At 31.9% G+C, this 17316-nt stretch overlaps 1 protein-coding gene across 5 annotated transcripts in view; it reads left to right on the plus strand.

Annotated features, from left to right (window-relative positions):
• LOC128233767 (uncharacterized) overlaps nt 1-17316 on the plus strand; it is a 52944-nt gene that overhangs the window by 20635 nt on the left and 14993 nt on the right. For 3 of the 5 annotated variants that reach the window (XM_052947611.1, XM_052947612.1, XM_052947614.1), the window contains 7 exons: nt 4751-4852; nt 5456-5482; nt 6412-6483; nt 7198-7296; nt 15202-15312; nt 15524-15607; nt 17128-17160. In XM_052947611.1, the coding sequence (XP_052803571.1) occupies nt 4751-4852; nt 5456-5482; nt 6412-6483; nt 7198-7296; nt 15202-15312; nt 15524-15607; nt 17128-17160 (528 nt within the window). Of the gene's footprint in view, nt 1-4750; nt 4853-5455; nt 5483-6411; nt 6484-7197; nt 7297-15201; nt 15313-15523; nt 15608-17127; nt 17192-17316 lie in introns of all 5 variants that reach the window. The other 2 variants (XM_052947616.1, XM_052947613.1) reach the window with 2 other exon arrangements.

The following is a 17316-nucleotide window of genomic DNA, read 5'->3' on the forward strand; positions in this document are numbered from 1 at the left end:
TTTAACTTACAATTTTCTTTATGGAAAAATAACATTTAAAGTTTAAGTAAGTCCTTTCCACCTTTCTTTCTTGGCTGGTTTGCTGTGACTAATTTAATAGTGTAACTCCATATTGATTTAATTTTGTATAAGTACATAAAATATAAAAACAGTCCACCAGTATTCCTATCTAATAAGTGTTATTAATACAAGATGATCATGGGTGGACTGTAACTATTGCTATTTTTATTCCAGATATAGTAAATGAAAGAATTATGCTTGCTTCCAGTTTCATACATAAAAATCAATGTTGTTGGTCTAATCAATTTGCGTTGCATGTATCCAGACCTAATTTGCATGTTTGTTTGTCTGTTACTATATCTAATATAACTCTATACTCACTAGGTCACACTTTTCAGGAAAATATTTTAGCTCAGCTGAGCACTTAAAATGGAACCCTTTAAAATATCAATGAGATTTCGACAAAATATGTAAGGTAAAAAATTGTGAAGAAATTGTTAAGTCAACGTCAACAATTTACTTGAACATGTTTATATATACAGTGCCTAAATCAAAGAAAGTTTGTAATTTCTTTGATTTATAGTCTTAGACTTATAATGTCTTGTTCTAGTAATAAATGATTACAGAAATCATTGAGAAACCATTTATTCCAATGTCTTCAGTAAGTTGATAACAAAATGTTTTCACCATTGATGACACATTTGGAAGAAATAAGAAGTCCTTTACTTTTATATGGTAATCTTGATCATATTCTTAGTGTTTTGTGGTCATTTTTTGTTTGGTTTTATGTGGGTTATAATGCTGCGATCGTAATTCTTTGGCCTACTGATACCCTGCTGAAAGCGGTATCAGATAATAAATGTATTGTTTTGGTCTCGAAAAATTGGTCTTACACTAACAATTTATCATATTATTTTTCTTAAAATGACGTAAGCGGCCCACTCATCGGTTAGTATCTGCAGAGTGTCCCTGTTAATATCCTATCGAATTAAGGCATGCCGAGGTTAATTCAAGTCGGAATGTTATAATGGCTTTTGTGGATGAACAATGGCATCCTTTCATGATAATAGCTCTTCCAAACAAACGTGTGTCAATTTTTATTATCCCCCGCCTATGAAATAGGGAGGGGGATATTGAAATGGCGTTGTCTGTCCGTCCTTCCGTCCGTCTGTCCGTCTTTCCTTCCGTCCGTCCTTCCTTCCGTCCGTCCGTCCGTCAACTGCGTTTTCTCAGTAACTAGCCGGTAGAATTTCATGAAACTTAAAATAAATATGAACCACTATACTGGAATGATGCCCGTCCAAAAAAAAATCGATTGGTCAATTGTCCTTGCAGTTATTGCCCTTGATTTTTTTTTTAAAATGCACATTCACAGCCATTTCTCAGTCACTAGCTGGCAGAATTTCATGAAACTTAAAATAAATATGAATTACTATACTGGGATGATGCCTGTTCATTTTTTTTTTTGGATTGGTCAATTGTACTTGGAGTTATTGCCCTTGATTTTTTGTAAAACTCTCATTTACAGCCATTTCTCAGTAACTAGTTGGTAGAAATTCTTGAAACTTGAAATAAATATGAACCAACATACTGCGATGATGCCTGTTTGTTTATATTTTGGATTGTGTAATTTCTATATGAGTTATTTGCCCTTGATTTATTAAAAGATCCATGTTTGCAGCCTTTTCTATGCAACTAGCTGGTAGAATTTCATGACACTTGGAAGTTTTATTTAATCATCCCTCTGATTTATTTCGTTAAATTTTTTTATCATAAAGTAGTCCCGGTCGATATTTTATAATTTGGCTCGGAAAGGGATAAACCAATGTGCTTATCTTATTCTTTCTGAGATTTTTTTAACCTTCAAGCACAAACAAGCCATCAAGCACAAACAAGCCATCGTTGGCGGGTGATATCTTTTCACTGAAAATGCTTGTTTGAGAAAGAGTCAGCGAATTTGACATTTCTTTGATTTAATAAAAAACAGCAAAGTCAATTCACACATAAGTTATCGCACGTATTGCCCTCAGAATTTCCCCTGATAATTTTGGATGTTTGACTGTATAACAATTTCTACATTTTAAATGACTCAGCGGTTTTGGACCTAAAACATAATTGCCAGACCGATAAACTGTCCGTTTAAGAAGCCCTGCTTTTTGCATGATGTCTTGAAAAAATATCAATATGGGTCACCGCAGGTCTAGAGAAAACAATCCCCCTTCATAAATTCATTAGTTAAACCGTTTTTATCCAACTGTTTAACTGTTTAAAACTTGGTCAGAATACTTGTCTGAATGTTGTCTTGAACAATTAGGAACATGTGTGTGTGACCTCAGGTAAAAACAATGTTTACTAGTTCAAATTTCAGGAAAAAAATCCCCGTCATCAATTCAATAGTGTTAATCCAATAATTACGAAACTTTATTTAGAATACTTGTCTGCATGTATCACTTCTCTTGATTGTGATGGCTAAAGCTTAAGGTCACAGTGCTATATAGTTTTACAGTTTGCTGTTCTCTGTTTGTCAATGCAAATAGCGTTTGAAATTTGATGATTTCTCATTAAATGCCCTGAAATAAGTCAGTTATTCTTCCTGTTTGTGTATGTGATCTACCTGATCAAACTCAACCGTGTACATGACAAAATAGGTCAATCTTCAAATATGTAATCATTCATAATTTAAATTTCATGGAATATATCACAAGCTAACGTAACTGATATAAACAATGGTTTCCAATCAATTATACACAAATTGACTTAATGTCTTCTAAAACAGCAAAACATGGGGTTAAGGATTATATAAGTTTTTGATACCAGTTTGAAACATAGATACCCATGATCCTTTTGCATCGGTGTGCTTAATCTCCTTTTGTGCAATAATGTTTTGTCTTAATCTTACCCTAAAGTGCAAACATTAAAATGTATTCCACCATCACCATCGTATTCTTTCAAATCATCGTCATCAACATCATTATCATCATTATCATCATCGTCATCGACGTCGTGATCGTCGTGGTCTTCGTCGTCGTCACAACCACCACCACACCACCATCACCATAACCACCATCATCATCATCATCATCATCATCATCATCATCACCTTATCATGTTTCAACTTTTTGTTTGTTTATAAATTATTAAAAGATTGCTCAATATAATTGCCCTTAAACCCATTTCAATACAATCTTGAACTGAACCCCTTATGGACATTGGGAAAATGTCCGAATACACACTATTTATTCATCCGTTTTTAGTACAAACATTATATGGATAAATCTAATTTCTTATATAATTAAAACGTACTTAAAGTACCAGCGGGAACCCTGTCTTTGATATGACGATCATTCGTAATAAGAAATAACCCTGCTTTAAGTAAAATGTTTGAAACGACTGATATAAATCTACCTGAATCATTTTAACATCATATGCAACTGTATTTAGACATACTTAGGATTGATATTGAATTTGTAAAAAATGATCACTTACACAGGCATATTGTTCACTTCGACAGTTGGTAAATTATGATTACTAAATTTGTTGGAAGGAACTAAACAAATTAACAAACTTAACAAATATTTATAATGAAATCGTTTTTATTTGAAATATTTCAATATTAACATACGTTCTTCAGGTATATGCTTTTTTTCGAAAACAAATTATACCAAAATAATTGAAAAAACTGCGCGGACAAAGTGTGTTTAATTCATTTTTAATTCATTTGTTAAACAATTTGGAAGTACAATTTTTTGTTCATTTCATAATTTAATATGTCATGCTGAACATGCTGATAACCCATTGTTTAAAAGTCGTGCAATGTACCTAAAGCCGCGAAAAAATAAAACAGAAATAAGCATTTTACAGAAAAAATATTCTACTATACTCTACATTTAATGTTATGCAAACAAAATTATTCTAGAAATTAAATCTTCAACATTGGATTGAAAATATATTTCCCTACCAACTTTTCATTGATCAATATTTGATGTAACATAAGGAAATACTAGATATATAAGACTTAGTACGAAATGCATATGGTCAATTTTCCACTATTCTCCAAATTAATCTCCGTGAGTAGAGGTACTGATAGGGGCTCCTTATCTATTGGCTGCTTGTTATCAATGTTCTGATGAGCCGAGCAGTGGCAGGCCTTATATGACTTGATTTGGCATGAGTTAAAGGGATAAATTACGCTCAGGGGACAAAACTTGCCCCTTCCAGGGCTTCCCAGGTTCCCTATAGTATTATATAGGAAAACCATTGAAAATAAATCTTCTCTGAAACCACACAGCCAAGACCCTTTATATTTGGTATACAACTTCATGTATTGATACTTTACTCATGCCTTTTACGGTATCAGGTCAGCGATTCAGGGTTCTCTTGTTAATACGCTCTTATGAAGAATGAAGAATGAATTTATTTTATTGACTCAATTATAGCATGCAATTCCATCCATGGTTTTCTAAGATATTTTGACTTACCTTCTTCTGTTTCATAAATGTAGAATTTGTTTAAATGTAAGTGTGGGTATTGTATTAGTAATAAAACAAGAATAATGACAAGCTTGTCAACTTCTACATAGTGAATATCAAAATAATCAAAACCTATGGCTGACATTGAATTATTATATATTATATGTTATTGAATTACAAAGTTGCTAATTAAAAATGGCATGTGATAAGCAATAATTTCAAGTATGTCTTATTGTGTGGTGTGGGCGAGATATTGTGCTTATTTTTTTTTTTCATTTCAGAGTATGTGAATGATATTTGTGTTGGTCTACTGGCACTGAACATCATCCAAGTGGTTTTGGTAGAAGTTTCTGCTTTTATAAAACTGTCATACATGGGAAAAGGTAATTCAGTGATATAAGTTATACAACATTGTGAGCGTATTAATACTCATCGGATCTAATTAATCCTTACTTTTCAGAAATGTATTCGTTTTTATTTTTTCAAAAAACAATTTGCAAAAAATATTCTTAAACATCAATAAAATTGACGGCATTTTCAAATGGTTATTTTAAGAATGAAATACTTAAGTTTTATGATAGTGTTGTTTTTAAAAGATATAACTGTTGTTAAATGAGTTTCAATTCCCAAACTGATCACTGCCGCATCTGAGGGAAGTGTACCTTGTGTGTGCTTATTACGCATATTTATGTAGTGGAAATGTTGTTGTTTTTAGTGACAAATAGCACCAAATTTCCCCGAATTTGCATTTAGTATTAATGAAATGTCAACCTCTATAGACACTTAACAAATCAATTGATACTAAACAAATAATAATGTTGTTTTGACGTGTGCCCTGGCGGATGTTAGCTGCGTTGTGCTGTATTAAATGTTAGGCAAAGTTAATGTAGCACTTTGTTTCTTGGTCACTGCATTACTTACTATTTACAGGAATATTTATTAGTGATAATAGTTTATTCATTCTGATTACTTATACCTTTTTCCAGATACAGCAAAAAGTATAATAATACTAGGTAAGCAAACGTCCTATAATTATCATAAATGGTCGCAGCATCGTGCCTAACATCTGAGTTTACCTAACAAATCATGATAGAGTTACAGCTCACAACTTAATTAATCGCCTACCTATTTTTTAATGTTCTGATGGTCAAATAAGTGTTATATAATTTGTTAAAAACAACGATTTAAACATAAACACGATTTGATGCACACAACTCTATGTGCTATACTGTCAAGAAATTAAAGAAATGGCAAATTTGTTTTGATATATATTGTGATACACGGAATTGCATTCAAATCATTTGAATTATTTAAGAACGGTTAAAGCATATTATCGAACTTACTCATTTTAGCTCACCTGAGCTCGTAGTGGTCCGCCCTATGGTCACAAGTTTCTTACAAACTTATATACGGATTTTTTTTAAACTATGAGGTTAGAGCTTTGATAGTTTGTGGGTTGATTTGTCTAGTGGCCCTCTATTAAGTTTGTTCAAATTTTGCCCCTGAGTTCAAAACTGGCCCCGCACTGGGGGTCATATGTTCCTTACAAACTTGTATAGCTTTTTTTAAATCTTCTGAACAAAAAATATGAGGCAAAGAGCTTTAATAATTTATGTGTTTATTGTTTAGAATATATTTACTTATATAAGAAAATCTTATTGTCTGAAACCGCTTGGCCCAGACCCTTGATATTTTATATGTAGCATTATCAAGTGGTCCACTAGGAAGTTTGTTCAAATAATGCCCCTGGAATAAAACCTTCCCCGGGGTTCACAAGATTAAATTTGATTACTTTCAGAAATACATTTGTATGTGGGTTTTTTTAAAAAGCTAGAAGAAAACAAAAGAATTGCCTTAAGTTTAAAATGATTGTCTTTTAAAATGAAATATTGATATTGTTTTGTAAAAGTTATTTAGGTTGTTAAATGTGTTATAATTCCAGCACTGTTGGCTTTCGCAACTGGTGGAATAGGCCCCTGTTTGTGGTTATTACTTCTTGTTGTTTGTAAAAAAGGTAAAACAATAATTATGATAATTATATTTTCCACATTCATGGGCATATTGTTTTTGCCCTGTCCGTATATCCGTCAATTCATCAGTCTGTCATTCCTTTAGACTGTACGTCACACTTCGTTTCCGCTTAATAGCTATAGAAGCTTGGACGCTTCATACTAAGTATGCAAATAGTTGATGACTAGTAAATGACCCTATTGATTTTGATTGGTCGAAACTCAAGGTTGCGATGACCTTCAGGTGAAAAACGTGATAGTTTGCTTTCTCAAATTAAGAGATATGGGCTTAAGCATCAACACCAATGAAGTTATATTTTTTAGAGCATGTTGATTTAAATGAAAAGTGATGAGTTTATCTTGTTAAAATCAGGTTGATTTTATCATTGTTTCTAGAATTATCCTTCAAAAAGCATGAACAAGAAATTATCTAATGTGACAACACGCTGAAATGTTTACAATATAGTGTTACTATTAAATGATGTATACATTTAAACGATGCCATTTAACTGAAGTTTTAATAATACAGTGTCACTAGTAAATGCTGTCTGCATTAAAACAATGTCATGTAATAGCTAGCCACCAATTATTTAATTGACGTATTAAATAATATAGAAAGCTTTATGTATTTCTTTAATATCACAGTTATTTTTGATAAGTAAACTATTGGAAGTCAAATATTTAGTTCTGTATAGCTATCTTTTTAATATTAATTTCAGAAAAATCCTGCAGAGCTTATATTGGGGCGATCTGCATGTTCTTAGGCATCATGTTGTCGTATATTGGGATGGGTTTCAACATCTGCTGTATTGTAGCAGGTATTGTTTACAGCACATCATATATATTATTTAGAAGTCCATTATTCCCCCCTCCCAAGTGGGGGATATATTGCTTTGAACAGGCCAAACATGTTTAAATTAATTATTTATAATAATGTCCGTCTTGAAGCAGCATGGGTATTATGCTTACACACGTTGGTCGGTCAGTCCGTCAGTCAGTAAACCAAAGCTTGTCTGATTGATAACTGGACAATGCCTTGATATTTAGGTCTCAAAGGCATAAAGATTGGGCATTCAGATTGGGGATGACCAGTGTTGAGCAAATTTAGTTTAAAATATTGTAGTTTGATTTGTCTATGCATGTGTAAAATGCGGAGTCTGCAGGTGCCCGTAAACGAAAAGTGTTATAATGGTCACCGTGGACCATGCGGTCTATCTCAATTTTAGCATCGTAAAGGTTGTTTTAAGATAGCAAATGTTAAATAATTTGTTGGTGCAAGGTAGTTTGTTTTCTCTACTAATAATCATTTATTCTAAATTTTAGCTCGATTAGCTTTGAAAAATAAGGACAGCTATACTACTCACCCAAGCATTGGCGTTGGCGTCACACCTTGGTGAAGGTTTTGCATGCAAGCACACATAGGTTAATATCTCAGCAATAACTTGAGGTATTTCATTGAGACTTTATACAATGGTACTCAACCATCCAACCTACTTAATTAATCAAGTTAGATAACTCTAGTTTGCATTTAATGCAAAATAATTGCCCTTTATTATTCGACTTAAAAATTCTGGTTAATGTTTTGCATGTAACCACATTTAAGTCAATATCTCAGCAAATGTATCATGTATTGCATTGAAACTTTAGATATGTATTTCCAACTATCTAACCTACTTAATTAATGAAGTACGATAACACCTTTTTAATATAATGCAAATATGATATATAACTAAGAAATTCTGGTTAAGGTTTTGCATGTAACACCCATATGATAATAGCTCAGCAACTACTTGATTTTTGCATTGATATTTTATACAATGGTACTCAACCATCCAATCTACTTAAATAACCAAATAAGATTACTCTAGTTTTCATTAAATTCAAATAATGGACCCATTTTATTCGGCATAGAAATTCTGGTTAGGGTTTTGCATGTAACCACTTTTAAGTCAATACCTCAGCTAATACATCGTGTATTGCATTGAAACTTTACACACATGTTCCTAACCGTTGAACCTTCTTAAGTAATGAAGTAAGATAACTCTATCTTTCATATTATATATTTTTTGTCTCTTTATTAAGCGACTTAGAAATTCTGGTTAAGGTTTTGCAGGTTTAAGGTTCAGCAACTACTTAATGTATTGCATTGAGACTTTATACAATGTTTTAGAGTTAGATAACTGTATTTTGCAAATAATGGCCCTTTATTATTAGACTTAAAAATTCTGGTTAAAATTTTGCATGTAACCACATTTATGTTAATATTTCAGCACATCATGTATTGCATTGAAATCTAATTTAACGGTGATCCATGCATGTTTCGCCAAAACTTTTCAATCCTTACACTGAAAAGAGGCGGAAAAGTCGAGCGCGCTGTCTCTGTGACAGCTCTTGTTGTTATAAATGTCAATAAAGCTAAAAGGCATTACATTTTTTATTAAATGATTACCATTTATTTAATGGTCATGAACATAATCAATGAATTAATTTTGGTTTCATTAGTAGATCTAATAGACAATTAAGAAAATCACAATGTTGCAATTGATGTTTGCTAACAATGCCCATTGATAAGATGATCAATGGAGGTTCTTTTTCACAACGATTACAAGAGGCCGTCAGTTAAAGTGACACTCGTATTTAAAATCAATACTATCACATGTATAACAAACATAAATTTTCAGTGATAAACTTTTAACTACTCTAAAGTAATATATTTAGCAAAAATATTAATTACTGATAACAAGATTGTAACCATGTATGATGGAGCCGAAACAGCAAAAATATTAAATGATTCGTGAGTGCTAAAAGATTTACTACGATCTACTTTCGTCTCATAGGTAGACATCCCGTGTTTTGTGCACCTTTTTTAAAATAAACTCGGTATCCTTCATAAAAACCATTGTTTCCGACATTTGTTCATCCCTTTTGGTATATTAAAACAATTGTATTACTTGTGAAAAATCTTATTTGGCAATAAGAGTGCATCTTTAAAATATATTGGTAGGTAATCTTAGCGGATTAGCAACTGGTCATGTCGGTATGTTGGTTATCTTGATATGTTGATTGTTTTTTTTTGGATTTTTTTTGCAATTTTCTGTTACTTAAATCGGTCTAAACCTGCACATTGCGTGGGCATGACCCCAATTTATTTTATGGTCAAAGGTCAAGGTCATATTGACTAAATTGAATTGAAAAGTGATGTTCTGAAAGTCAACATAGAGGTAACGGCTAACAAGTAGATGATCCCTATTGATTAAAAGCTCATCATGTCTAAGGTCAAGTCGCAGTGACTAACAGAACACATAGGTATTGTCTGTTAAATGGACAATTATAAATACCTAGGCTTAGTCAGTCCACAATTCTAGAGGAAGTTGGGCATGACCACATGACCCCTATTGTTTTATTGGGAAATAAGGTTAAAGGTCATGGTCACAGTGGCATTGAATGTTCAAATATTGTCTGATTGATAAAAATAAAGGCGTGTTGGGCTTGACCAGAAGATGACACCGGAGGTCAAAAATCAATGTCAACGTGAGGTAAAAAATCAATGACACGTTGACTTTGAAGCTTGTCCTATTATTAACTAGTGAACTCCCTCGCCTTATGACATATACTAGTAGCTTCACTGGGATCACCAGTAGACATTTAGATCATCAGATCAAATGTAAACGTTACTTGCATCTGAAAAATATTAGCTCGTCAGTTAGGTATTTATAGCCTTTGCATGAGGTTCTCGAACTCTGCAAAAATGTTGCTCATACATATATAAACAAAATTCTTGCAGAGTTATAGGTACTTATAGGTACTTAAGTGATAGAGTTATGGTCTTTTACCTTGAAAACAAAAAGCTAAGCCAACTATTGTGAAATGGCCTCTAATTATATCTAGGTTATCAAGTAAGACCCAATGAGTCACCTGATGAGCTGCTAACCTTTAACTCTGCAAAATGAAAAAAGTAGAAACATTCACTTTAAGTTGAAAAGGTGTACTGCCACATACTCGAATATTAAATTAGATTTTTTTTTATTATTTAATTTGATAAAAACGACTTGCATTTAATATAATGTAATATAATACTATCGCCATATGTATTCGTAATTTGGAAATTGCATAAATGTCCTAGTTATTCAGTATACTCATAAGTAATGTTTTATTTATTGCTTGGATTTTATACAATTATGTAGAACCACGGACATCATCAATGTTACCCACATGTGTAACCAATTCAAATGATGGTTTTTATAGTCCAGCAGAAAAATGCCAGTTTTCATTTTAACCATGCACTGTACAAAAGGTGTTTTGTTCGTTTCTGTTTTCATTAAGGCTAGATATTGTTGTGAACGGATGATGACACTCTGTTAGCATTGGACAGCTCACTAGATAAGATATGTCTGCCCAAAATAGAAACTACCTGTAAACATAAAACAACTATTTTTCCGTATTAAGAAAAATATTAACTTCATCACTTTAGCTATACAATAAACAATGTATTATGTTTGGATAATAATTTTAAAAGACGTTTGCTTATGAAAGTCGTTTTATTGTCTACATACGTTTCGGATATGACATTATATGATATTTCAAAAAGCAGTTATGCAGATAAAATGTTTATGTAGTAGTGATGTGATTTGCTAATCAAATGCATGTTTCCAAAACAATTATAATGTTAATAAGAAGATTACCATATGCTGTATGTTACTTATGTTACCTTATGTCTCTTTAACCCATGTGAATGTTATTTGAACAGGGGGTCCAACGTGTTTTTTTTGTTTTCTGAATTTTAAGTGAGGGAAATGTGTGATGCGGATTAATACTCCTTATAATGTTTATATTAATGTTATAACTATTGATGTAACACGAGCGTCTCGCAATACTTCAAATAAAATAAAATGACTACCACTGTTTTAAAATGTTTTCGTGATTTTCGTGGTAAAATAGTAATAATTTGATGAACACATATATGAATTGCTAGGAAAGTATACAAGTGTATCTGGTAGGTAATTTTGCATAACAAAAAACGCAGTACGTTCTTATTGGTACCAAAATGCATTTTGTTATAAATAAAATATGTTTTACATGTACATTCCCTGTCATAATAACACTTCTATTAACGCACACTTATTCTGATTTTACATCACACAAAAACTGCATAAAACTTCCTCGCCCAACATAATACGTGTTTGAACATAGAAAAAATCAGCCGTATAGTGTCGATGTTAGTGCACTTACAGTCGAAAAAAAAATACAATTGCAAAGCTTCAATGAAAAATGGCTAACATAGATACAAAAAAGATGCGACATTTTCACTTTGTAAACAAGCAATCGTTCAGCTTATACATTCAATATTTTTTTTTGTTAATGCCTCTAGAAACATAGGTTAAAAACTGATAGAAGCTTACACGTGTGGCCTCCGGATAGGCGTATTTATATTTCGAGAAAAGTGATACAACTTACCAGGTGAAAATATCCTCCCAAAACACCAGATTATCTTCGAACACCGCCATTTTATTCCGCAACACACATTTCCCTCACTTAATATTCGGAAAACACTAAACACGTTGGACCCCCTGTTGAAATTAGTTCCCATCATGACTAAAGTAGAAAATGTATCAAAGCAATGAAATAACACAAAATGGATGTCATGAAGTACGTATAAGTATGTTTTTAACATAATAATGTAAACCGATATTGTGATATGTGACACATTTGTAGCAAAGAAGAATGTTAAACAAGACTATATATTAATACCTGTATTTAACTCGAGTGAGGTATGGTATAAAAAAAGGATTGTGCATAACATACCGAGTGATATATTTAACTCTTAAGTTGATGGTCCGTATAATGTGAGCATATTGGGCGGAGCCTGTAACTAGATTACTGGTATTTTAGACACTTTAATAGCTAAATAAGAACCAAATAACTTGCCTATTCACTGCCTATTCACTGATGAACATACTTACCAAAACATTTTGTCAGTCTTAAAATTAACTCCTGTGGTACTATGTGTACATTCCCATGCAACGTATTTGGCGACAACACCTTGTCAGCTCTTCTCTTCTCATCCACTCATCTGAGAGACACAGGGAAACGCCTACATAACTAACCATTTAAACATGAATCCTGCTTAATGGCACAGAGGAATGGCCAGAAACATAGAATAACACACACAAAACGTGATATAAACATGCACAAAAACACACGATCAAAGAAAATTTAAAAAGGGTTTTACGAAGGATTGTTATGTTAATGCCTTGAAACGGTCAACAAAACATAATTTCATTGGGTTAAACTAGATTAAGGTTACAAAACCTCACACAACTTCCAACAATCCTATTTAAAATAGTCTTAAATAGCAATGTTAACTAAAGATTATGGAAGGAAAAACAATCCAAAATACTTCTATGACTCATGTAGTACAGTGTAATTGGGTATAATTGGGTTTTATGATCCATCTATGATTAATCATTAGCTAATAACACTGCATAAAATGGTGAATTATAATATCTAAATATTCAATGGTCCTTTCAATAGTGTATCTCTTACTGGTCTTTAATAGTTTTCTGATTTTTTTTTGCTAAATCTTCATGAAACTTTATCAGAATGTTCGCCTACGATAACGTTGACAACGGGTCACATGAGATCAAATCAAGGTCACTAGATCAATCTAAATACTGCTCTATAAAAATATTCTTCTAGTACTCCGCCTAATCAGACAGTGGATGTCAATTCAAAGAATGTTCTTGTTTTGTTATGATAGCCATATCCATCATAAAGGTATGGGTTTATGGCATAACATTTTCAATAACATACAATTCAATAGTACCCATAAAGACCTTCCACAGTGCAACAGTTGGTGGGGTCCATGGCCTAAATTTAAACATTTAGATAATCATGTTTTATTTAGTTTTGAGCAACAATCTTTTTCGGGAGTAAATAAAAACATACATCCTTTGCGAAATGTTTTGGAGTAATAAGGTGTTGATCAAATTTTACGAGATAATGTTTTAACAGATTTTGATTAAAAAGCATTTGCATTATTTCGGAAAAGTCTATGGACAATTATATAACGGTGATTTTGTGTCCAAATGTCCCAGACTACTTATAAATCAACAATGTTTTATGTCCAAATAAGAAAGATATTCAATAAAATAATGAAAAACAGTGTGAATTTTTTTTCTGGTTACAAAATATAAAATAGCTGCAATCACCACAATGCAACGAAACATTGTCGATTTGGTATTAATGACATTTTTGACACAAGCACACTTATTTTGTTTCAATAAATTCTGGAAAAATGCAAATGCTTTTTGAATAATCTGATGAAATCTTCTATTGTAAAATTTGCTCAACTTCTGATCAAAGCAAAACAACCTAGTAACCAGTGGCGTCCTACAAACAAAGTTGTGACTAATAAAAACAGAGTCCTGTGTCTACCAGCCACACCAGTTTCAAACCATTCCCCAGCTTTCAACACAAAGTTTATAATAGATTGGTTGTGTTGTAAAGAATAATTATCAAAAACAAACGTGTTTCTACAATAGTTCAATTAATTAAATATAAGATCTTTTTCAAGATAGAAAAATACATCAAATTACTACATTCAATATACTCACTTATTTGTAAACATAAGTTGTGAGTACTTCTTGATATATTTCTCTTCAGGTATCTGCTATTATTCCCATGAAGATACCTTTTCAAGTATACGATTTACATTCAATACATTTTATGATAAGAAACTACAGTTTTAAACCTTTAATAAAAATATCATTGCTTTAGGTAACATACATCAATTTACGGATAAAAGGAACACGTTTTTAAAAGGAAACAAATAATACATTTGTAATATATATATATGGTTGCATAAGTAGTGCACCAAGAGCATTTCGTGTTTTTTTTTAATCAGCAAATTTAAAAATAAAAGCACATTTTTCCGTAAATGCTATTTCTGCAAGCTATGGATTTTACAGTATTGATTTTTTTTAAATATGTTAATTATGAAATATTATAATATGTTAAAAATAAAATAATGACAAAAAGGCATAATTAACGTTCTGTGATAACTACCTCTACAAAGAGATGAATAACAACTTAAAAACACTAACATCTTTTATGGCATCGTACATCAGGTGACATTTTGTTCATGGTTTGATTTTTGTTTGGTGAAAAATCAAACTACTAAGCTGCTTATTTAAGCATAAACTGATACCTATTTAACAAGATTACCCCATTTATAGTTTATAAAATATACATGAAATACTGCAAGGGTAAAGAACATTACATCCTGTTTCTTAAATCCCAAACTGCCGAAAGGCAGAACGCTTGGATATGGTATGGTTTGGTGTATACTCTTAGATCTTACTGTACTAAATTTCCCCTTCGGCGAGGGGGTTCTGGTGGAACACAATCTATTGGCCATCTTGGCCACCATCTCTCGTTAGGTTATTTGTAGGCATGATAATTCTGACAAGTTTGATTATTGGTATCCTAAGTTAAAAAAGTATCACTAGTTAAAATCTTACGATTGCAAAACTGCAAAATAAAAAAAATCTGTCTTTAATGTGGCGTATTGTCTGATATCGTATAGAGTAACGCATTCTTTATATGAGTGCCTTTTCTTTAAATAGTAATACTAGTTTTCATATGGTTGTGCTGTAGTGACACAATCTATTTATTTCTTCTATATCCTAGACAGCTTAAATCTAATCACTTATATCCTTTTTCAGAGAATAGTTGCTGGGATGTGTACACAATTGTTGCAGTAGTGATTTCATTAGTTGGTCTTTCCATAAGCATTGTTAGTGTAATTGTTGCCATATGCTACAAGGAAAAAGATGGTAAGTATATATATTGCTGAATATTTTTTTCAAAGCCAATTTAAATTATATAACTATGTAATGTTCTTGAGCCTGTTAAAGTTTTATGTTAATAGTGATATTTCTTTAAAATTTAAGATGAGTTTTAGGCTTGTAATGTTGTTGTGACACAACATGTTTCATTGCTTTTATCATCTACCTCACGTATATTTGACATAATCTCTTTTTTCAGAGCCTTCCTGGGTCGTTTATTTGTCCGTTTTTGGAATATTCATAGCATTGATTGGACTATTGCTAACGATATTGAAACGATTTTGTAAGTCATATTTTACTGTACATTTTTTCTAAGCCAAGTCAAATTTTAATGTGTCTGCCAATCATTAGGTTTTAGAAACAATAACAGTGGTTGTAGCGAATGTTTTATGCAGTAGTGTCACATACATATGCAATAAAGACTTGATATACACGTTAAAAAGCTTATAACTGTTCTGGTATAAATATATCCGCATATCAATCAATGATTGGTTACATATTATTATGTGGCTTGTGTAACATTGACTTTATTTTATATATAAAACATAATGTAAGCAAACAATATTCGTATTTTGATGGCTAATAAAAGGTCTATGTTACAAAACACAGCATTTTTGCTCCACAGAAAATTACGAAACTTAATGGGATTGATTCTTCACAAGCAAGAGGAGATGCGCCTATCTTTGGCATGTTTCGATTAAAAGATTAATAACAACATTCTGGCATTTTTTAGTAACTACACATTGCTAATATAATTTAATACAAAGTTTCACTATTCAGATGAGATGTGCATGTCATTAGCATGTTCTGGTTCGATAATGTTTTTTTAACAGAGTTAAGTCCCTTTTAATTTCTAAAATATGTCACTCAAGAATCATACCTACGTTTATGAGTTCAATAACACTTCATTGGTATCTTCACTATCCGTATTAATGACTTTTCAGAGTCATGGCCCTTTTTACTTCTGATTTGTGATTCCTAATCAACATTCATGTCCGCGCTATTTCCCAGAAATGAATCGCTTCTCTATGAAGAGGAGACGTGCATTATTGACTACATGTCCCGGTTCAATAACTTTCACGAAGTTAAATTGGGATACTACAGTAGATTCATGTTGGGTTATTTGACAGTACCAATAGTGTGATTTCAATTACATCTCATGGTATGCTTCATAATCAAGAGAAGATGTGCATATTCAAGTTTAATAAATTTTCAGAGAGTTATGGCTCTTTCAACCTTAATTGTAATATTACATTCGTGTCCGGGTCATTTCTCAGTAACTACTTGCATGATTTTAGAAAACATATTTGGAAGCTTAAAATTACTACCATGAGGAGACATGCATATATCATACATTTTCCAATTCATAAATCCCTTTTCTAATTTTCATTTTCTTTTCCAATTTTCATTTACCTTTTCAATTTTCATTTCCCGTTCTAAAATTATATTTATGCCTCATACATGCGAAGCAAAACTTATTACGTGTAGAAATACAGTGTTAGCGTTGGGATTTGTCTGTCTGTCTGTCTTTCTGTCTGTCTACCGTACACAGTGTTGTGACAATTTGTGAGAAATTCATTAACATTAAAGATGTGCCCATTGATCAATAAAATATTAATATAAATATATAAGGGTGTAATATAAAAACATTTTAATTTGACACTACCATGGGTTTTATTGTTTTAAAATGCTTTTGAATTCTGAATATTTGGCTACAGTTTAAAAAGATGGAAATCTTATGTAGTAATGCATTTCTATATGATTATGTTAAAATAGCTTTGATAAATATTTGTATTTTTATAGGCAAAAAGAAACCTGACGGAAATGCGGGAGCAGGTGAGCTTGCTGAAACCAATGTGCCTAAATGGTCTCTTTTTTAAAATTTATCTTAAAATGATTTAAGCTCTGAATGTATAATTCCTGTGTATTGGACTTTGCGATATATTGGTTGATGGCGCCTCTCCGTTTGGCAAATTATATCATGTTGGTCAA

The sequence above is a fragment of the Mya arenaria genome, chromosome 5 (genome assembly GCF_026914265.1).
Source record: "Mya arenaria isolate MELC-2E11 chromosome 5, ASM2691426v1".
Taxonomy (NCBI): domain Eukaryota; kingdom Metazoa; phylum Mollusca; class Bivalvia; order Myida; family Myidae; genus Mya; species Mya arenaria.